Source organism: Chenopodium album, chromosome 10 (genome assembly GCF_948465745.1).
Source record: "Chenopodium album chromosome 10, dcCheAlbu1.1, whole genome shotgun sequence".
In the NCBI taxonomy this organism is placed as follows: Eukaryota; Viridiplantae; Streptophyta; class Magnoliopsida; order Caryophyllales; family Amaranthaceae; genus Chenopodium; species Chenopodium album.
Genome location: NC_137843.1, coordinates 58,459,728 through 58,481,923, shown reverse-complemented (window position 1 = coordinate 58,481,923; position 22,196 = coordinate 58,459,728). Strand labels below are relative to the sequence as shown.

At 36.3% G+C, this 22,196-nt stretch overlaps 4 protein-coding genes and 1 non-coding gene across 5 annotated transcripts; 3 read left to right on the top strand and 2 right to left on the bottom strand.

The window, feature by feature from the left end:
- The first annotated feature begins 84 nt into the window (after positions 1-84).
- LOC145562707 (F-box/kelch-repeat protein At3g23880-like) lies at positions 85-1,722 on the top strand. Its single transcript, XM_081623075.1, has 2 exons — positions 85-222; positions 417-1,722. The coding sequence occupies exon 2, from the start codon at positions 436-438 to the stop codon at positions 1,531-1,533; it is 1,098 nt and encodes a 365-aa protein (XP_081479201.1). The 5' UTR covers positions 85-222; positions 417-435; the 3' UTR covers positions 1,534-1,722.
- Positions 1,723-2,630: 908 nt separating this feature from the next.
- Positions 2,631-4,697, bottom strand: LOC145562705 (pentatricopeptide repeat-containing protein At5g13770, chloroplastic-like). The gene has a single exon (XM_081623073.1). The coding sequence runs from the start codon at positions 4,590-4,592 to the stop codon at positions 2,745-2,747; it is 1,848 nt and encodes a 615-aa protein (XP_081479199.1). The 5' UTR covers positions 4,593-4,697; the 3' UTR covers positions 2,631-2,744.
- Positions 4,698-4,848: 151 nt separating this feature from the next.
- On the bottom strand, positions 4,849-4,921 carry TRNAR-ACG (transfer RNA arginine (anticodon ACG)). Its single transcript has one exon. It is a non-coding gene; the product is annotated as a tRNA-Arg (tRNA).
- Positions 4,922-6,093: 1,172 nt separating this feature from the next.
- On the top strand, positions 6,094-7,633 carry LOC145562706 (F-box/kelch-repeat protein At3g06240-like). Its single transcript, XM_081623074.1, has one exon. The coding sequence runs from the start codon at positions 6,135-6,137 to the stop codon at positions 7,326-7,328; it is 1,194 nt and encodes a 397-aa protein (XP_081479200.1). The 5' UTR covers positions 6,094-6,134; the 3' UTR covers positions 7,329-7,633.
- Positions 7,634-11,188: 3,555 nt separating this feature from the next.
- On the top strand, positions 11,189-12,451 carry LOC145565560 (F-box/kelch-repeat protein At3g23880-like). Its single transcript, XM_081625523.1, has one exon. The coding sequence runs from the start codon at positions 11,189-11,191 to the stop codon at positions 12,449-12,451; it is 1,263 nt and encodes a 420-aa protein (XP_081481649.1).
- The last annotated feature ends 9,745 nt before the right edge of the window (positions 12,452-22,196 follow it).

Here is a 22,196-nt window from a genome sequence, read left to right as displayed (position 1 = left end):
CGGAGGTAGTATAAATATAGAATTACAAATGCAAAACACCCCATTATTGCATATACAAAATTATTTAATTTCCCTGAAATTTTCTTAATTAGAATATTGGACGAAGGGAGCAGTGATCTGCTGTCGCTCACTCTCCGGCAACCGCTTTCTTGCAATCAATCTTCTGTATTTCAGCATTTCGCTTCTCCTTTCCACTTTCCCTCATTTTCTGAGCTTTTTGAGGTAAATTCATCCCCGTTTTTCTTACCAATTTACTCTCAAAGACTTCTTAATTTGTTGAATTTCAGATTTAATTCAATAATCTTTTAATTACATGATTCTGTTGTTTTAATTTCCCTTTTTAGAACTGTGTATAAAATTGGTGTGAAATTATAGCTTTTTATAGTTAAATTTTGTGATTTTGTGTATTTTGACAGAAGAACACAGACGCTGATAATGATGTCAAAGAACCCAAAATTTGAAGCAAGCTCATTTGTGGGGTTAACAGATGTTTTAATCCATGAAATCCTGTTTCGATCGCCCTTGAAATCATTAGGAATTCTCAAATGTGTCTGCAAGAAATTGAATACCCTAATCTCAGACCCCGAATTCACCATCCCTCTTCTCGAATTATCGAAATCTACCACTCCACCCTTAACCATTGCTATGCTACAATATAATACCATAGCCTCACTCAAGTTTACAAGTTACACTGATATCAATGAGGGTGTAAACTTAATCCCATGGGATCGACAATTTGGCAACAATGCCATTTTTGAGAGTTGTTACTATTTCATTATTGGATCGTGTTATGGTCTTTTATGTCGTTACATTAAGGAGGGGAAACGCGGAGAAGATATGATGTATCTTTGGAACCCTTTGGTTAGAAAAGCCAAAAAAATTGCTTTGCCTGTTGGAGGGAATTCGACTTATGTTCATGTAGATTCTTGCTGGTTTGGCTTTGTTCACTCCTTAAATGACTACAGGATTGTCTTGGTTTCTACGGTGTGTAAGCCATACTGTGGGAAGCGAATGCATTTGTACTCGTTAAGGAGTGATCATTGGAGAGTAATGTGTGTTAGTGATCAAGATTTGTCTTTTATGTCAGGATCTAACTCAGTTTTCATCAATGAAGCGTTGCATTACCTTGTTCATGGCGAGTGCATACTTAAATTTGATTTAGATACTGAAATTGTTGAGAGGATAGCCTTCTCAATAGTGCCTAAGCTATTTCCGAGAGTTGATCAGGTGCTGCTTGGTGTCATTGGAGAATATGATTGTCTATGTGTTGTGTTTGTACATTATTCCATGAAGGACTTTGAGGAGGAAGACTCAAGGGAAAACTGTGAAAATGTGGAATGGATGCTTGAGTTATGGATGTTGGAGGAATATGACAATTGGAATTCTTGGAAAAAGTTATATAGAATTGACTTGCGGGAAGAGATTGCTACACGTTGCACCCAATTTTTAGGGCTCACATACAGTGGCATTATTTGCATTCAAGCTGTGGCTGATGGACTTGTGGTTGTTAACCCAAGGTGCAATCCGCCTTGACATATTTTTGTTAGGGAGGCTGGTGCAGAGGTTTTTAAGTTGACCGATTATGTGGAAAGTCTTGTTTCTCCTTTAAATCCCCTTCCTCTTGATAAGGATGTTGATAATGATGATGATAGCAATGATGTTGATTTTCTATATTATGGTGCTGATGATGATTATGGTGATGACGATGATGATTAATCTGCAGTGAGCGGGTATATGCATTGTGGATATACTACTTTTGTGACATCTTTAATTTCTCTTATGGGTTTACAAGATATAAACAGAGAGTCAGATTATGCTTAGTGAAAATGTTGCAAATTCAGTAGGGATGTGGGATTGAGAGTGCAGAGATTTGTTGTCAGCAGCTTGCAACAAAGTGCATATTACTCCGGCATCTTCTTAAGGTGGAATCTGATAAATTGTAGCTGAACGTGGCATTACAGGGGTGATGTAAAGGAAGATCATATGCTGTCATTGTTCATGATATCCTCTCTCATGCTTGTAAGTTTTCTTTTTATTACGACTAGTTTGTATATGCAATAGGACTCCCTTTGGATATTGGAGGAAAGAGTTTGGCTAGAAAACGGGCTTTGGATATTGAATCTCTTGTACTTGGAGTCTTAAATAAGCTGGTGTTGAATGAATGAATGGTATGTGATTTGATTTTATGCTTTCTATCAATTTTCTTTGAGCTTCTCTACTTGATCCAAGTTTTATTCAATTGCTGTCCAAACTGAATTAGAAACTTGGATGGAAAATATTGATCAATTTGTCAAATTCTGCTATCCAAATTCTTTCAATTTTTCTTTAAGCTTATCTACTTGAGCAAACACCCTATGTATCCCAGGAGAAGTACATGTTTCCTTCTTTTAAGTTTCTTCGCTTGAAAAGATTCAGATTGTTAGGTGATTCCCATCAGAAAAACGCCAAGAGGTTCCAACCATGGTGGTTATCTCTCAACAACCAATGTTAAGTTTCACCGACCAAATCAGGCATAACAGCACTAAACGAGGCTACGATCTAGGTTCTCCACTCAATCTACTCTCATTGATGCATAACGGTGATTCAGGTAATGCTTATTATGTAGCCAAACAGCTCTACACATCATGATATTTACGTATAATATGCATTGATCATTAACATTATACAGCTGCATAAATTCTGTACAACACCAAAATATATTGTTACTTACAGTCTTACACTGCTTGCTCTTGAATGCTTTATGCTTAAAACGGAACTGGCCTTCTTCTGATTTTCCCACTATTCGAAATCATGGAAGGCCTCCCAAATGTTTCTTCCAACCATCTAACTTGCATTTCTAACCCAACATCCCTCAAAGCATTTGAAGCGGATTTATAGAGTCTAGTATCTAACTGAATTCCCTTAGCTTTCAAATCTTGCAATAGCTTAATCAATTCATCAATCCTATTGATCTTTGAGAAGACACCCACCATCATCCCAGCCAAAGCTAGATCAACCCCTCCACCATTTGTTCGATATTCATCATAGAACACGGTGCAAGTTTCATATTCTTGCGCCCTAGAGTAAGCTCCTATAATGCTAGTGTAGCTCACTCGATCAGGTTTCACCTTTCTCCTCTTCATCTCCTTCCATAACTTCTCTACTTGCCTCATATCTTTCGCCCTCCCATGTAAGTCAATAAGCGTATTGTACACCCATACATTAGGCTCACACCCTCTCTCCTTCATCTTGGCTAGAAGTGTCATCGCCTCTCTCAATTGCCCCGTCTTACCATACATTGCAATCATAGTCGAGTAAGCCACCACACATTTGTCGAAACCCCTTTGTTGCATCTCATTAAACACTATCTTAGCCTTGTAAAACAATGCAAGACGAAAGTAAACATTGATTATAGATGCATATGTCACTTGCCCCGGTTCACACCCTTCTAAAGTAAGCTCTTGGTACACTCTTGCTGCCTCTTTGAGCCCTCTTTTCTTGGCATAACCATTGACAATTGCGCAAAAAATACAATCAGAAATCTTCAGGTTAGCCGCCTTCATCTTCTTCACGACACCTAAGGTCTTCTCCAACAAACCTTCTTCAACATACATGACCACCAGCTTTAAAAACAATGCTGGATCCTTCAACATTCGATTCGATTCTGCTTCCTCAACGAGTCTCTCAACCACACCAATCTCTTTATCTTCGGCCAATGAACCGATCAACGAAGCGTAAATTGAGGCATTTACAGGAATTCCCTTCTCATCCATTAGCTCAAATTGCTCAAGAGCTTTCAAAGGTTCCCCTGATTTCCCCAATGAATCTATCAAAACCCCATAAATCTTAGACAAATTATCAACATTTTCAACCTTATTAATTTCTCCCAATTCACTAAAAACTTCAACAACTTTCTTGAAATTCCCCAATTTCAGATAAGCTTCCATAACCAAAACATACCCTCCAGGATCCAAAACAATCTCCTTTAATCTCATCTTTTCAAACAATTCAATTGTAATTCCATACAAATGAAGCTTATTATAGCTTCTCAAAGCAGAATCATAAGCAAAAGAAGCAACTTTTTGATCAAATTCAAAGCATTCTAGCAAAAAATCAGCAACTTTAAACTTCCTAGCTTTAATACAAGAACTAACCAATCTAGCACAAAAAAATTTATCAGGCAAAATTTTCCACTTTTTTATATCTTTACACATCATTGAAACCAAATCCCATTTCTTTGAATTCACTAAGTACCTTAACAAAGCCTTGATGGTTGCTTTTTGTGGATGAAATTCCGAATCCGCTTTCGCCTTCTCATAATACTCCAACCCCAGATTTTCAGTCCTTGGATCCTTCAAAAGCTCTCTTATTAGTTGATTTATGTTCTTTTCATCTGATTTTATAGGTTGGAAATCAGAATTTGGATTATTATAGGAGAAATCAACAAGGGGTAAAACAGGGGAAGGTTCTTCTTCTAAAACAGGGGAAGGAAAAGCAGAGGAATGGAGGATTATGAGCTTTGGAGGAGAGAGAAAATGGTGAAATGCTTTGAAAATGGTGAATTTAGTGGAGTTTTGAAGTGGGTAGAACAAATTTGAGGGAGAAATTGCCATTGATGAAGATTATTTGAGAATTTTGTGAGTTTTTATTTTTTTTAGTTTATTTGTTTTTTTTTTTGGTGGATTATCTTTTATATGAAAGAATTTGATTAGCCACTCGTTGGAGTACACGTGGATGGTTTGAGGTCGTGGAACTTTTGTCCTAGATTTTTAGGATAGGTGGGAAGAAAGTACTTTTTGCCTTTTTTTTTTTTTTTTTTTTTAAAGAAAAAGGGTAAAAATATTGGCGTTACAAAAGTAATAAAATAGTCGACTCCACTGGGGATCGAACCCAGAATCTCTGGTTTCGTAGACCAGCGCCTTATCCATTGGGCCATGGAGTCTTATTTAATGTTAATATTGATTTTACAAATAATAACTACAAGAACATAGTCCGTTCAAAGTTTATCACCAATTAACCATTGCCCCTTTGGCATTGGCTATTATTTTTTATTTTATTTATAATACATATGAATGTGTTAACTCTTAAGTTTCCATTTCAAAAAATAAAATAAATAAATTGGGATAATTACATCGGATTAAATAGAAGAAAAAAAAAAAACCATACAAAGTACGGAGTATTAACATTGGTTGTTGGATGAAAATAGTAGTGGACTAGTGGTCTTTCATGATCTCTCATTCTCCCCCCTTCTTAAAGGCGATGTAGAGTGTTAAGAAATATATACCTTTTGTATTTGTATCAATGTTTTATTTTGACTTGTGCATTGTTAATATACTAATTGTCTACTTTTTATTTGGTGGACTCATGGCCTCATGGATGTTAAAACAATATGGAGATTGTAATACAAGGACTAATAGGATCCATTTGCTCTAGAGTCTAGACCTAAATGGCGTGACAAACTTATTGGCTTTACAAAGGAAATTTTTTGGCGAAGGTTAAGTACAATGACTATATATTTTTTGTGAGACAATTTTATCAATTCATGCATTCTCTGTCAATTATTGTTATTAGGAGGCTAATTGGAGGTTAATCAAGCGCTGCTTGCGTTGGGTTACTACTTACTAGGTTTTAAGGGGAAGCACAATTTAAGAATGCATAAGTTGGATTTTCAATAAATATACTTTTATTTTTTTTTGAATAAATCCAACAAAACCACTTCATCCATTTTATTTTACGTAGTAGTTGATAACTTGATATTGATGTTGAATATTATTCACATAACTTATTTTAAATGAAAAAAAAAAAAAAGTTATGCTGGGGTTCATCTAATTTGTCACAAACTCGCAATGTACCTCATTTGTAAAGAAAATACAGTGGTTTCAAATTAAAAAAAAAATAAATAAATAAAAAAAAAAACAGAAAATACAGTAACACCAAAAAAATACAGTACTCCATCATAGAAAATACCGTATAATAATACAGAGTAAAAAAAAAAAAATACAGAGTATAAAATACGAGTAACAAATCAACGATCAAAGAAGAAGTCAAGCGCATATACATTGTTATATAACAAAGTCAAGCTCAACAATTTTTGTTGTCACCGGCGGCATAACCTCCGGTTGCCCCCTCCACATACCAAAACCCTTCATTCTAAAATGGTGAGATCAATCGAAAGAAACAGGAAAAGGAAGAAACAGAGGTTGAAGAAAACAAACAATAAACCCCAAAATAACCCCTTTCAATCACCCCTAAATTCTGTTGAACTTCCTGAAGAACTCATCTTTTCTGAAATCCTTCCAAGATTACCGGTAAATTCCTTAACCCGCTTCAAATCTGTTTCAAAAACATGGAATTTCATTATCTCCTCCCCAAATTTCATTAATTCCCATCTCAAATGCACTATTTCAAACCCTTTTGTGCCCTCAAATTGTGTGTTTATTAAATCTGCTTATGATTTTTACATTCTTAATTATTCTGCATATGATAGATACCCAGATGATAATTATGATGAAAAGGGTTTGATTAAGGTTAAAAGTCTTCATTTTGATGATAATGGTGTGAATACTTTCTTAATTGGTTCATGTAATGGGTTAGTATGTTTTGGTCGTGGAACTGCTTTTAATAAATTTGGTTATAACTTTCGTGTTTATAATCCGGTGATGGGTCAGTTTCTTCATGTATCAGATCCTTTAGGGAATTTTCAAGGGAAATTGATTTTTGGGTTTGGGTTTGTTTCTTGTAAAAATGATTATTTGATGTTGGTTGGTGGTCTTCAGAGGAAGAGTTATAAGAATTTTGTGTACGTTTTTTCATTAAGGTCTAATGATTGGAAGAAAATCGGAGAGTTTGATGAAGATGAGTTTTCGATATATTTGGGTGGTAGAGGAGTATTGGTTAATGAGACATTGCATTGGCTTACAACCCAAGTTCGAAGAACGAATGCTAAGTGTATAAGTGGCTTTGATTTGGTTGATGAGAGCTTCAAGGATGTGAGGATGCCTAGGGTGTTTTGGCGTAATGATCATTTTTTGGACTTCAAATTGAGTGAGATGAATGGATCATTGTGTGCTTGGGGTGAAGATATCTATGGTGGGGTGGAAATGTGGATGTTGATGCAATATGGGGTGTGGGATTCTTGGACGAAACTTTTCAAGATTGACATGATTCCGGGTTTGGATAACTTCTATGGATGCTTAGAGAGCGGGAAAGTTTTGGTCCAAACAAATGATGGATGTCTCTTGCTAGCTGATCCGGATCAAGGTCAGCCACGTTTTATATCATTAGTGAAAGATTTGGGTGATATTGAGGTAGTGAATTACATTCGGAGTCCTGTTTCTCCTTTCTCTTGAATGTTCCAATATTGTGGAACGGTACAATTATCATTTATCTGTGTATTCTTTTTGTATAGATTGCATGGAATTATTGCATGTAAACTACCTTTGAATTGTGTTGTTAGTAGTAAACAAAGATGTATTTATGTTTTGCAATAATTACCCTCATCTCCCTAAAAGTGGAAAAAGAAAGCAGATGAAGAAATGCAAAATGGACATCTTTTTGGAATGTTACTTTTATCATTTCTCATGCTGTTTTCAGTTGCAGATGTATCTCATTTTCTGACTTCTGATATTTTGTGAATTTGAGTTCCATGTTTCAATGCTTGTTAACATCTTTCAGTTGCTGCATACTGTTTTTTAGTTCATCTTCTGAGTGTCGTTGAGGCTATGTTAAAGGCCACCAAAACCATTGATTTAGATAATCCCCCCACCCTAAGTAAAAAAAAGCCAAAAATAGCCAGTGTGGTGTATTTTCGAAGTTAGTGGAAATCTTCTATTGTATTCAGGAGGAAGTTTCTTTAGGTCCTTGCAAGATTTTTAAGGTGACTTGTAGCTATTGGCTACTACAGCATTAGATAATAACAAACAATAATCAACCCTGGTAAGGCCCATTCCAAAGGCTAAAAGTGTTTCTTTTCAATTGTATATGTCAGGCTAAATAAATCTGCCTTCTCTAACCGGGCCTAGGTAGGATGTTTGTTAGCGGTATTGAGGTAATATATTAATTGTATGAAAGCTCCTTTCAAAGGTCATATGTTCAAACTGTGACTTATGTGTTTTCAGATGCTGGTGGAATGTTTGGATGTAAGTGCCTGAAGCACCAAGGAGCTTCTGACTTCTGAGAGTCCAGAATGGCCACTTTAACTCAGAGACCATAGATTATACAGCACCTAAAATCAGTCATGAGTCTCAGGACAATTAATTCGAATTTAGACCTCATGGCACCACTCAGGGGGATTTTAAGACTCATCAGAAAATAATACTGATCGAGTCTTCCCTTTGTAAAGACCTGTAGGCTGTACACAACGTTAAGACTCATCAGATAATAATATTCAGGAAGTTTTTTGTTCATAGAACATGGAAGGCATTACTATTATTGTCCAACATTGAGCTTTTCTCACCAAGCCTTATTATTATCTAGGCCGCCCCCTAATTGCTATGTGCTAGATTTGTTAGGCACATGTTCTGTTACTGTTGTTTCCTGTAAGATCCTAACCGGCCAATTGAGTCATTGACTCGTTGTTGTCATTAATTCATTGCTTAACTGGAGATGCAATTTTTATATGAAGATGCGCGATGGAAGAAGATTAAGTATCAAGTAATGGACTTTTTACCTGTAGCCTGTGTTGATCCTAGATGATAGTGGTTCTTAGATAACCTTTGGCGAAAAGCATTCTGAAAGGCTGTAAATTACAACAGTAATGTCTGTAAGAACTTTTCATAGAGCTCCTTAATCTGTTGTAAGGATCCAAGTTTGGTGACTTGAACTTTGTAATTACCATTTTACCACTCAGATATCTTCATCATTCTAATCTGAACATACAGTCATACATGCTCTGCTTATAAGAATTTAAGAGCTGCCAGTTCTTATCACTAGTTTATTGTAGTGCTTGGCCAGAGATAGTGCTGCAATGTTAATTGACTAAGCTACCAAATAATGGCATTTGGCATTCTGTTGCCACAATACTGAACTAGTTGTATGAATGGCATGATGATGTCAGTAAGTTGCTTGAAATATATTTTTTGACAGGTCGTCTCTCAGTGTGTCTTTGTGCAGTGTGCGCAAGCACAATCAGATGCTAGTTTGGATGTTAAGTTTGGTAAGTATATAATGCTTAGCTCTGCATTTTGATCATTGATTCTCTTCCGGAATTTAAAACTTCTGATTTCAGACCTTCATAACCTTCCATTGTTTTTTCTGTATCGGACTCTGGGGACAGAGTCTTATGGTAGCTAATAAGGTCTAGCTCAGAAGAGGGTCATGCCTTCATGTGCTCAATAATGGGCAACCACATGGACGAAAGTCCTGCTATAGTCGAATTTGGGGAGAATTATAACTTTATGAGCATTTATGCTTAGAGACCCACCCAAACTGTCCTTTGAAAGCTCCATGAGATTTACCACCACGTGTCCGGTCCTACTGTTACTCTTGTATGATTTCGGTTGGCGGGGGCGAGGGGGTGGGTGGAGGGTGGGGTAGTGCCGTATCGGACTAGTGATGGTAGATTCATCTGGCCCTGCAGTTAGCCATGCTTCTCTGTATCATCAATTATCAGGTCACTGGAAGTTGCAACCTGAAAGGATCAGAATTTATGAGTGATCAGAATGTCAGATTGTATAGGACCAATTTTAGTATAATTCGGTTTGCATCAGTGCATACTGTCAGTTTCGGTTATCCTCATTACAGTTTTCTTCTTAAAGAGTCCTCTGAATTTTACCATATTCCAGCGATGTAAATTGGTTTTAAAATCGAGTTGAGGTTGAACTGTCAGAATCTAACCCGGAAAATACCCTATAACAGCCTGCCTGACAATCATGAAATCTAAAACAGTCATCAACCCAAAACCAAAATTAACCCGAATAATTTTATCCTGAGGTGTGTCACCAAAAATGATGATATCGATTTGACAGGTCTAATAAGATAGGATCTGTTTCTTTGAATTAGAACTCTGCAGTCTGTAAACGTGGGAAATTGGGAATTGTTTATGTAATCTTGCTGTTGAAGCTGGATTAAGTCATTGACTTAATTAAGAGATAAGATGATAAGGTATGATTATTAGGTGGATTCGAACACATGCCCTCGTGTTACATGATTATCATGTAATCTGTTTTTACAGGAATCTTGTTTTACTTCTAAATCTGTCTATAATTTCCGCTGTCTTTTTGTTATTTGCAAGAGCCAAATTCCATGCTTATAATAAAGTTATTAAATGAACATAATATGGAATTTCCTGAAATTTCTAGTGCTTTTCTTAAGGGGCAATTTGAGGGGGTAATTTGGATTCCTAATCATGGATTATAGTCATTAATTATACCCTATATTGAATTGAAGAAAAAGATGAGAATGGTTGGGAATTTAGTGGAGAAAGGACGATGATATATGTAAGATTACTTGTTGATTTAGCTTTTTAAGACTAAATGGTTTGTTAATTACTGTCTAACTTCTTGTTCGTCGCGTCATGATTGGCTTGGCATCCTAATCCAATATTAAGATACCTATTATCATGTTAATAATGAAATGTTGTTGCACCAAAAAGAATAATGAGCTTTTATGTCATCATTTGTCACTATGATTTTAATACGTTTTTCATTTATGTGGAGAATAGAGGCTGCTGGCCGAATAACGATCTCTATTATGTACAAACTATTATCTTCTTAATTGTTTATGTGGTTCATGTTTCTTGTATTCTTTAATTAAATTTAGGTCTTTATTTTGGAACACGAATAACTTATTTTTAAAATAAACATGCAGTAGACACTTGTACGCGTACTCGTGTTCAACATTAACATTTAAATTCAGAATTTAATCACAATAATAATAATTGTCTTTTTGCGCCATTAATATATTAACTTTGACTAATGTCATTGTGTAAAGTATTGTTAGATAACTCTATATATTTTTAAAATTTCAACTTTTTGTGATTCACGTGTATGAAATATTAAAGAAATTAATGATCAAAATTCTGCATTGGCAAAATTAAATTTCCAATTATTTATTAGGGTGGGAGGAAACACAACTGTCAACACATGCTTCTATTTTTTTCTTGTATTTAAAGTGCAACCCAACTGCCAAATGAGAGTATCTATAACACCTCCTCTAGCTGAAGCAAAAAGAAAGGGAATAAGAAAGAATGAATCAAAAGAGTGAGTTATTAATGAATACTTGTGAATATGAAGATAGGAGTACCTGTCTGAAAACCATCATCCATCAGAAACATCATCGGAAGATAGTATCAGGAATCAGATTGCTTACTGAATCCTGCAATACTGCCAGAACAAGCAGCATTGTAAGCGCGAGGGAGGTTAGTAAGGATCAAGAAGAAGATGTTCTTGAGCAGAAAAGTGAACTCCCTCGCGATATACTAATGCATCAGATACTTGCTAGACTGCCTATCAAATCCTTGCTTCGATCAAAGTTGGTTTCCAAAGAATGGTACACTACTGTCTCCTCTAAAGAATTTGCTAATATTCATTTAAAAAGTTGTTACTCTAGTTTTTGTCCCTCTTCTCCTGTAGACTGCCTGTTTATTCAAGCAGAAAAAGATTTCTATCTTTTCTACCTTCAAGAAGGAGAAAAAGTGCTTGATTATTCCTTAGTGAAACTTGAGCCTAATTTTGAATTTAACAGCCTAAATGAGCTTCATTTGGTAGGCTCATGTAACGGCCTAGTATGTTTATCAGATTCTTTAGCAGGTTACATCTATGTTTGGAACCCCATTACTTATAATTGGCAGAAGTTTTCTGACCTCTGCTTGTATTCTTATAACTACTGCATCTCTTGGGGTTTCGCCTATGTTTCCTCTATTGATGACTATAAGGTAGTGAGAATAGCAGAAAACTATGACACTGAGGAAATCAGTGTGTCAGTTTTCTCATTGCAGACCAAGGAATGGAAACAGATTCATGATCATGGGCTTGATCATCGTGTTTCTTTAGCCAAAACTAACCCCGGTGTTTTGGTGAATGACACACTCTATTGGATCATGGAGACAAGAGATTCTACTAGGAAGAATGTTGTTGTAGGTTTCAATTTGAAACTTGAGAAGTTTGATGAAATTCCCGGTCTTTTTCCTAGGAGTGCCGGTTTTCATGATCACTTTCTGTGTGTCATGGGAGGGTGCTTGTCCCTGTGCAGCTCGAAACTACGTAAGGAGTCTTATTTATCGATGATCAAGCAATCCGGTGAGGTTCTGGAATCAATTTCACTATCCTCTAACTCGAAATCGTGGTCTTACTCTAGCCTGGTGGGATTCACAAGGACTGGCAAGTCACTTGTGGTCTCTAAGAGTTGGGAGCTGGCTTTGGTTGATATGAATTCATCCCCTAAGCAGTACATTCCCCTTGTAACTTTCGATGAAGCTCGGAAACCTTATATGGTGGGGTACTTCCCTAGTTTAATCCCACCATTTGTAGTTTGAAGTTTACAGAAGTGTTGAAGAACAGGGGAAGTACTCTATTACACTTTTTTGCTAAGCAAAACTTAATTATGGATATTTAATTTATCTTGTATAATACGATATCATATTTTATACGAAGTAGTTTGTAAAGTGTATTTTGTATCGCAACAAATAAAAACTGATGGTGCTATCTAGTCATCTATTACGGTTGGACCAAACTATAATTTATTTTCTGTATCTGTAATAATATGGTAAAAATATGATATTCTCTATCATAATGTATTGAGAAACAAATCCAACAACTCATTATATTGAACACACATAGTAGATCACCACAACAACATACGAGTAACTTTTATCATTTGGATATGAAAGAGGGTCAATAACGAAACGGGGACAGGAATGAAAAATGACAAATTAAAATAATGGATACAATAGGCTTTGGAAAGGAAATTAGTGATAACTACAATCACGTAATAATAAACGATAAGATATCAAAGAAAATTAAATGCTCCAACTTCATGGTTGAAAGGTGTGAGTTCTACGAAAAAGTCCTAATATATCACCATTAGACACACATAATTACTATTCAGAGTCTTTTGTACTACTGAAATCATATATAGTACTACTGAGGATGTCCAGTAGTACTATATTACCTCTCAGTAGTATTCTTAAAATATCATTGGAAAATTTGCAAATTGCAGCCATTTAAAGTTCGTATTTTGCAAATTGTAAAAAATTGCAAATTGCAACCCAAAAATTCGTATAAATTGTAAATTGCAGTTCGATTTAACTTTTTCATTTACATGTCGAAAAATTTTCGGTTAAGGTTTTAGGGGTCATTTTACAATTTATACGAACTTTTGGGCTGCAATTTGCAATTTTTTTTTAAATGGTTGCAATTTGCAAAATACGAACTTTAAATAGTTGTAATTTGCAAATTTTCCAATATCATTATTTACAAAATTGTCATTGTTATGTATATGCTTGTGCCTAACTGTGAGGTCCTAGGAAGCACTCGAACTCTACTATTAAAAACAAATTTTGAAATCACGTTTTGTTTAATTCTTTTTTTTTTTTTTTTTTTTTGGTTGGGGGGGGGGGGGGGGGGGGGGAGGGTGGGGGGGGGGGGATTGGGGAGGAGAGGGTGTTACACTATTACACAATAAAATTTGAAGGCATGTTTCGCTTAATTCCATCTTTTGCGTGTGCGCGCGCGTGTAACCACTACTAATTTAGTCTCTGTAATTCACATTAGTTGTGAAATTTACATCTCTCCGTTGATCATAGTTCATAGCATAGCAAACAGTTCCAAATGTCAAACACAAAGCAAAAGCTACAGAAATTTAAATAGAGAGGTCCTAATAAAGTAGTCTTATTCTTTTGGTTGAATTGTTTTTTGGCATAGTACAAGAGTTAAGCCCATGGTTGAAACTTTTTTATGCTGGGTCATAATGAATTAGATCCATGTGTGTAGGGGTGAACACCGGTCCAGAACCGAACCGGGACCGGATTGGACTTGGACCGGATCAGACCTGTTTTAAAGACCTGGAATGGACCTGTTTCAGCCGGTCCAGGTCCGGTCCAGACCTGATAATTCAGGTCCGGTTCAGGTTTGGACTTGTTTTCTTTTCTTTCTTTATAAAGGCCTACTTTGGACCTGTTTTGAACTTGTTTCAGGACCTGTTTCAGCACCTGTTTTTGGACAAACTTTTGACCTTTTTTTTTTTTTAGTACAAACCATAGTTATCTACTTATTATATACATCAAAACATAGTATAAACCATACTTAACAAGTTACTTAAAGTCCAAAATTGATTCTATTAAAAAAAAAAGTCCAAAATTGATTATATTAGTATGCTTGATCCCTTATCTCCCTTCAATCACGCGCTTCAAACCAACGAGTCTACAAACACGACTTCATTGTCTACATCGCCACATTGCACATCTAAATCAAAACGAAAATAGATTATATTAGATTGTATTGATAATTAATAAGTAATAATAATAAAAAAAATAAGTAAAAGTGCTTAATAACATAACTACCTTTCTCAATTTCCTCTAACTCTTTCAAAGTTTCCTCCACATCAATAATTGGCAATCCTTTTGCTCTTAACCAATCTTGTGAGCAAATAAGAGCTTGAACCATCTTAATACAAAGACAACATTGAAAGCTTAGTATGATGCAGCAACTATTGCTAACTATAGTCCAAGAGATTATGGTAATATTGAAAGCTAACAACAAAATCTTAATAAGAGCTTGTGAAATATCAAGATTAAAATGCTTAGTATGATGCAACAACTATTGCTAACTATAGTCCAAGAGATTATGGCATTAGATTCACAGTAGAAGTATCTGACTTGCATTCATACTCAATATTGTATCTCATTATGTCTCAAATTCAAGCTGATTTGGTTAGATTTATGTATGGTAATCATTCTCAGGGTGTGTTCATTATTAATCTCTGTAAGTCTGTAGATTTCCTTTTTTTGAGGTGAGAAAAGGCAAAAATTTATGACAGAACAGACCATATTACAGCAGACCAAATATTGTACAGCAGACCATATTACAACAGCAGACCATGATTAATCTCTGTAAGTCTGTAGATTTCCTTCATTTCATTGCTGCCAAATATTGTACAGCAGACCATATAATAAAACTGAGCATATATATATATATATATATATATATATATATATATATATATATATATATAAAGATATGCTGCAGACCATATAATAACATCAGCATATGGCAGATTCTGACAGAACAAAGCTTATTAATGTAACAAGGTAACAAAACAGAACCTGATAATAATAATAAAACAGATAACAAAACAGAATTTTACCTTAGGCGTTAGAGAGCTCCGAAATGGATCTAGAGTACGACCTCCCGTACTAAAAGCAGATTCAGAAGCCACTGTAGACAAGGGGACAGCTAGAATATCGCGTGCTTATTAATGTAACAAGGTAACAAAACAGAACCTGATAATAATAATAAAACAGATATCAATCAATCAATCAATCAATCAAAGCCTTAATCCCAAAAGTGGGGTCGGCTAACATGAACCAAATTTGATTATTCCGTGTAGTCATCAACATAAATCTTTCTCCTCCATCCCTTACGATCCAAAACTTCATCCTCACGTAAATCCATGCACTTCATATCCTTCCTCACTCCTTCCAACCAAGTCATCTTTGGTCTCCCTCTTCCTCGTTTAATCCCTCCATGGTCCCACTCTTCCACTCTTCGCACCGGTGCACCCTCGGGTCTCCGTCTTACATGTCCAAACCAACGCAGACGATTTTCCCTTAATTTATCTACAATGCCCGCCACACCTACTTTCTTGCGAATAACCTCATTTCTGATTCTATCTCTTAAAGTGTTTCCACACATCCACCTTAACATGCGCATTTCCGTAACCTCCATCTTTTTAATATGCTCTTTCTTAGAAGCCCAACATTCTGTACCATAGAGCAACACTGGTCTTATGGCAGTCCTGTAGAATTTTCCCTTCAACTTTAAGGGAATGCTGCGGTCGCATAGCACTCCCGTGGCCGCTCTCCATTTAAGCCACCCTGACTTAATCCTGTGGGTCACGTCTTGATCAATGTCACCATTCTTCTGGATGATCGACCCTAGGTACTTAAAACATTCACTCATGGTCAAATCCTTTCCATCCAAACTCACCACTTCATTGCTTGTCCCCCTCTGAGTGCCAAAACGACATACCAAATATTCAGTCTTACTCCGACTTAGCTTAAACCCTCTAGATTCCAACCTTTGCCTCCATTGCTCCAACTTGACATTAACCCCATCCTTAGTCTCATCCACCAAAACGATATCATCTGCGAACAGCATACACCATGGAACCTCATCTTGAATTGGTCTAGTTAATTCGTCTAGGACCGTTGCAAAAAGAAAAGGGCTTAATGCAGACCCTTGATGCAATCCGATTGTAATAGGGAAATCTTTTGTCAACCCTCCGCATGTCCTCACATTTGTTGACACATCCCGATACATATCCTTAACTAGGTCTACATACCTTCGTGGGATACCTTTCTTCAACATTGCCCACCAAAGTATCTCTCTTGGCACCTTGTCATATGCCTTCTCTAAATCAATAAAGACCATATGAAGATCTTTCTTCTTTACCCTATAAAACTCCATCATTTGTCTTATCAAATGGATTGCCTCCATAGTAGATCTCCCAGGCATAAAACCAAATTGGTTATCTGAAATGCTTGTGCATGCCCTCAACCTTTGTTCAATCACCCTTTCCCACAACTTCATAGTATGGCTCATAAGCTTAATTCCTCGATAGTTAGAACAATCTTGAGCGTCTCCTTTGTTTTTATAAACCGGGACCAAGGTGCTCTTCCTCCAATCTTGTGGGATCCTTGTAGCCGTCCATATCTTGTTGAAAAGGTTTGTTAACCAATCAATACCAATCTTACCCAAACACCTCCACACCTCTATCGGTACCCCATCAGGGCCAACCGCCTTCTTAGGTTTCATCTTCCTCAGTGCAATCTCCACCTCTACTCTCCTAATCCTTCGCACATACTCCATGTTGATTTCTTCATCACTCATAGAGGTATCTCCTATCACAACTCCATTACTTCCATTAAATAATTCATCGAAGTACCCCTTCCACCTGTCCTTGATGCCCTCCTCTTGCACTAGGACCATTTGGTTCTTATCTTTGACACACTTCACCATGCCAATATCCTTCCTTGCCTCTTGTCTTCTCTTTGCCATCTTATAAATGATCCTTTCTCCCTCCTTGGAATCAAGCTTTTCATAAACCTCCTGATATGCCTTTTCTTTTGCTTGGCGAACAGCTGCCTTTGCCTTACTCTTAGCCTCCTTATACGCTGCAAAGGTTTCATCACTCCTACATTTTCCTAAGGCTTGATAGCATTCCCTTTTTTGCTTAATTACTGCTTTCACCTCTTCATTCCACCACGAAGTATCTCTCTGTACCGAAGTTCTTCCCCTTACTTCCCCTAAGACCTCTTTGGCCACTCTTAGGAAACAGTTCTTCATTCGTAACCAGGTCATGTCCGGATCCACCTCTTCATCCCAATCCGCTTCTTCAATTACCTTTTCTGTAAAAACCTTAGCTTTTGCATCCCTTAGGGTCCACCATCTTATCCTTGGTTCTTCTTGTCTAACTTTTTTCTTCGCCTTCTCTTTCAGACGAATAGTCATTACCAATAGCCGGTGTTGGGTGACCAAAATGGATCTAGAGTACGACCTTCCGTACTAAAAGCAGATTCAGAAGCTACTGTAGACAAGGGGACAGCTAGAATATCGCGTGCCATGCACTTAAGAACTGGATATCGATGACCATTAATACCCCACCAAGTTAATGCATCTAGTTCTTCTTCCTCCGGCCCTATACGTTCATGTAAAAACCTATCCAACTCGTTCATCACATACCCACTTGTCCCCTCTAATTTTTTTGCCACTTCTCTAAGGTTTTTCATGTAATCATCACCCCCTTCTATACCAAAGGCACTATCATCATCAACATCAAAATCAACATCAACATCTATTGGCATTGAATCTCCTTGTTGGCTACTTTGAGAAATAGAAGAAGTGTACATGTTCCTATATTCATCAAATAAAGTGTAAGTGAAATCCTTCACCTCATTGGCAAGCTTCGAACCCTTTTCTTTTCCATGCATATCAATTAGAGACAATTCAACAAGTATGAACTTGCAATGAGGGTCAAGAATAGAAGCAACATAAATAAGCTTGTTCATTTTATTCACATTCCCCCAATACTTATCAAACTTTTGTTTCATTGCAATAGCCATAGCTTGAAAGTTCAAATCCCCACTTTTCTCCCACTTATTCAACATATTATACATGGAAGCAATCTCACTCAAACCTTTATTACTTGTCACATAATGAGACCCAGAGATACGTTTAGTCAAAACATAGAACCCCTTCAAAAACAAAGTAAATCTTTGTACTTTTTTCCAATCTTCTTCTTCGGGAGGTCTTTCATTATCATTCAAATCCTCTCCATCGGGAAGAGATAACCCACTAAAAACACGCTGAAATTTCAAAGCCGTGTCCAACATTGTGAATGTAGAATTCCAACGAGTGGGGACATCAAAAGACAAGGAAGCTTTGGAATCTATGTTTGCTTTTTGCACAAGATCTTTGAACCTAGATATTCTAGCAGGAGAATTCTTCACATGTTTCACGGCATTTCTAACTCTATCAATGCACACACCGTGTTGTTTGATTCCATCCCACACAATTAGATTAATGATATGAGCCATGCATCTAACATGAAGATTTTTTCCATCATTAATACATCCGGTTCTTCTAACCATTCTACTTAAGTGCATACAAGCAACATCATTTGAAGAGGCATTATCAACAGTGACAGTAAAAAGCTTATCCTCAATACCCCAATGCTCTAAACATGCCTCAACGGCTTTTCCAATAGCCTCTCCTTTATGACTAGATATTGGACAAAAATTGATTATCTTTTTATGCAATTTCCACTCACTATCAATAAAATGAGCCGTAAGACACATATAATTGATTCGTTGTATTGAGGTCCAAGTATCTGTGGTCACAGAAATTCTTTGACAAGCTTTAAACATTTCTCTCAATCTTTCTTTCTCACTATAGTAGAGCTTTACACAATCACGAGCAATGGTCACACGAGAGGGAATAGTAAATTGTGGACATGCAACTTGCATTAAGTGCTTAAAACCCGGCTTCTCTACATGTTTAAAAGGTAACTCATCAACAATTATCATATAAACCAATGCTTCCCTAATCTCTTTTAAGTTAACATTCCCACACTTTAATTTGCCACTATCATTTTCTTTATCAAAAAGCAATTCAGTTTGTTTATCTTTGCCCTTATTTACATTGGTAGGATTACTCTGACACGATTCTGCATGGTTTTTAATATTTTTTGAGCCATTAAGGTTTCCATCAGCAGCATAGGTTTTGTCACAATACTTACATTCGGCTCGTAGTCTCCCGCCTTCAACATACTCAATGAAGTCTCCCCAATAAGCTTTTGTCCTCTTGCTCTTTCTATTTTGTAGATACTCCCGCCCCACTTTTAACTTTTTACCCGGAGGCAAACTAGCATACAATTCTTCTACATCCACTTCACTAAGTGATTGTGCCGTGTCTTGAGAAAAAGCGGGCATTCGTTTGGATTGGGAGCTCTCCGCCTACATTAAAAAGAGTTAGGTTAGGGCAGGGAAGAAAAAGCAGCAGTATAATATGCCGGGACATTATAAAGATTTATAAGCAGTATAATCTGCCAGGACATTATAAAGATTTATAAGCAGTATAATCTGCCAGTATAAGCAGCATTCCCTTGCTGAACAATACAGAGCTTTAAATGCCCAGGAGGGCCAGGACATTATAAAGATTTATAATCTGCCATAAAAAGAAATTACATCTTAAAATGGAAATCATAAAATTTGACAGTAACCTTATTGAAATGAACAACTTTTATCATCTCAGTCCAAGTTTGCCATTGTGATTTCATGATCAAATTTCATCAGAATGCTAATTTGAATGGCAGTACAACAGCAAAATTATGTTGCAAATTTCCAGACAAAGATCTTAAAATTATGTTGGATTTTTCTTTAGCAAAATCTAGTTCTTCTTCAACCCTTTACGCACCCTCAAATCATGTGCCCCCTGCCCAGCAACATTAATCAACAATCGAAAATGTAATACAACCCCCCTTCCCTGAACAGCGACATGAAGACCATATGATATTCCCATTAATCAGACTCATTGAATAAATTGTAGGGATTGTTCAAAGAACAAACAGATAAGGACAGCCACGTCTATTGTAGGGGGCATAATTTTCATCAATATCTAATCAAATTTTACATGAATTTCAAAAACCCATTTGAAAAAATGCAGAAAAAAAGAAGAAAATATAACCCATTTGAGAAATTTGGTGAGCAAAGCAACGGATAACAAGGTGTTTGGGTCTTTGGGAGGTGGGGTAATTTTATCGAACAGGTGGTGGGCATTGAAAAAACAAAAACCCAGAAACAAAGCTATTGAAAAATCATAAACTCACAGATTCAAAGAAACCCTAAAACCCATACAAATGCACTCAAAAAATGTAATACAATTCAAAAAATCAACATGCAAACATCAACAAGTAAATGTAATTGAGAAAAAAACACTAACCATGAATGAGGAAGAACGCCGGTGAGGAAGAACGCCGGTGAGGGAGGATCGCCGTGAGAGAGAAGTGAACTTAGGGTTTTAGGAGAGAGAGTGTGAAAATGAACGTTGAGATTGAAATGAAATGTTTGATTATACCCAATTTTTTTTTTTTTTTTAATAAAAAAACTGGGTTTTCGGTCTGGACCGGGAAATTCCGGGTTAAACCCGGACCGGACCGAAAACCGGAATAGACCTTTATAAGGACCGGGAGCAGACCTGAAGGTTCCGGTCCGGTCCAATCCGGTCCGGTTCAGGTCCGGGTTCAGGTCCGGTTCATTTATGTACACCCCTACATGTGTGAATGAATGTAGAGATGCACTCTAGCCCATTACGCATCACACGAGACTAAATCATAGAAAAGGAGGAGCTCAAGTGATGAAACATAAACTTCTTAAATGACAGTGTCTCACATTAATAGAAGATTAACAAGCTAAACATTCTTAGTTATAGGGCTATTACTCATATTCTACTTTATACTTGTATATGGTAAGGTTGGAGTGTTGGACCAATGCATGAGTGAAATGGTTCGGTTTGGGTTCCAGAGGATCACCTTGATACATAGTACAGCAAGGGCCCGAATATGTTCTTCAAACACCAAATTAAAAGTAATTATATATCCCTACACTCTAGTGTATGTAGCTCTACCTACACTCCCTCTAAAACAATGCGTTTAGCCTCCTATTAACCCAGTATCTAAATCCATCAAAATGACACGCTTCAATTCATAAAACCATCGAGATCGCTCGTCGACAATGAGATTTCTAGCAACTAATGATCTAACAATTAAACACTCCCCAAACTACCTCCATGGTTCTGCATTCCAAAACCTCCAACGCTAAAGTCGCCGTCGGCGACGATGGCGGAGATGGATAATCGATTAATCGTGTATGTGACTTAAAAGTGTGTGATTTGTTCTTCTACTGATCATTTCCATGGAAAATTCAATCAACAAAAATTTCATTGATTGAATTTCCCATCAATTTTTGTCCCTCTTAAATTTTTAGTCTCTAATTCTACTTTCTCTTTCTAATTGACAGTTATTATAAGCATAGCTGTTTTCTTTTTCTTTCCCAAATCATGAAAGAAAAATTATTAAAGTAGTTTTATTTTTATTTTATTTATATTTTTAAATTTATTAATGTTCATTTTCATATTGATAAATGATCACTTTATTTAATATATATTTATTGCGATATTGATATATACATGGTGTATGTTCGTTTTCGTATTAATAAATGTGCATTTTCGTATTGATAAATATTCATTTTTATTTTGATAAGTTTATTATTTCAATTTTGATAGACATTCATTCACGTTTTGTAAATAATGTGTATTGATTGTTACAAATACGTACTCTTTTTTATGTATAGTATGGAGTAGTAAGTAATTAAGTATATGTAGTACTTACTACTTAGCTTGCTTGTATCGTTTGTATGTCACACCTAACATAAGAGTATATTTTATGCAAGCAATAAGATACTAAAAACATTGAGTAGAGCTTTATATGTTTAGCCACATATATTT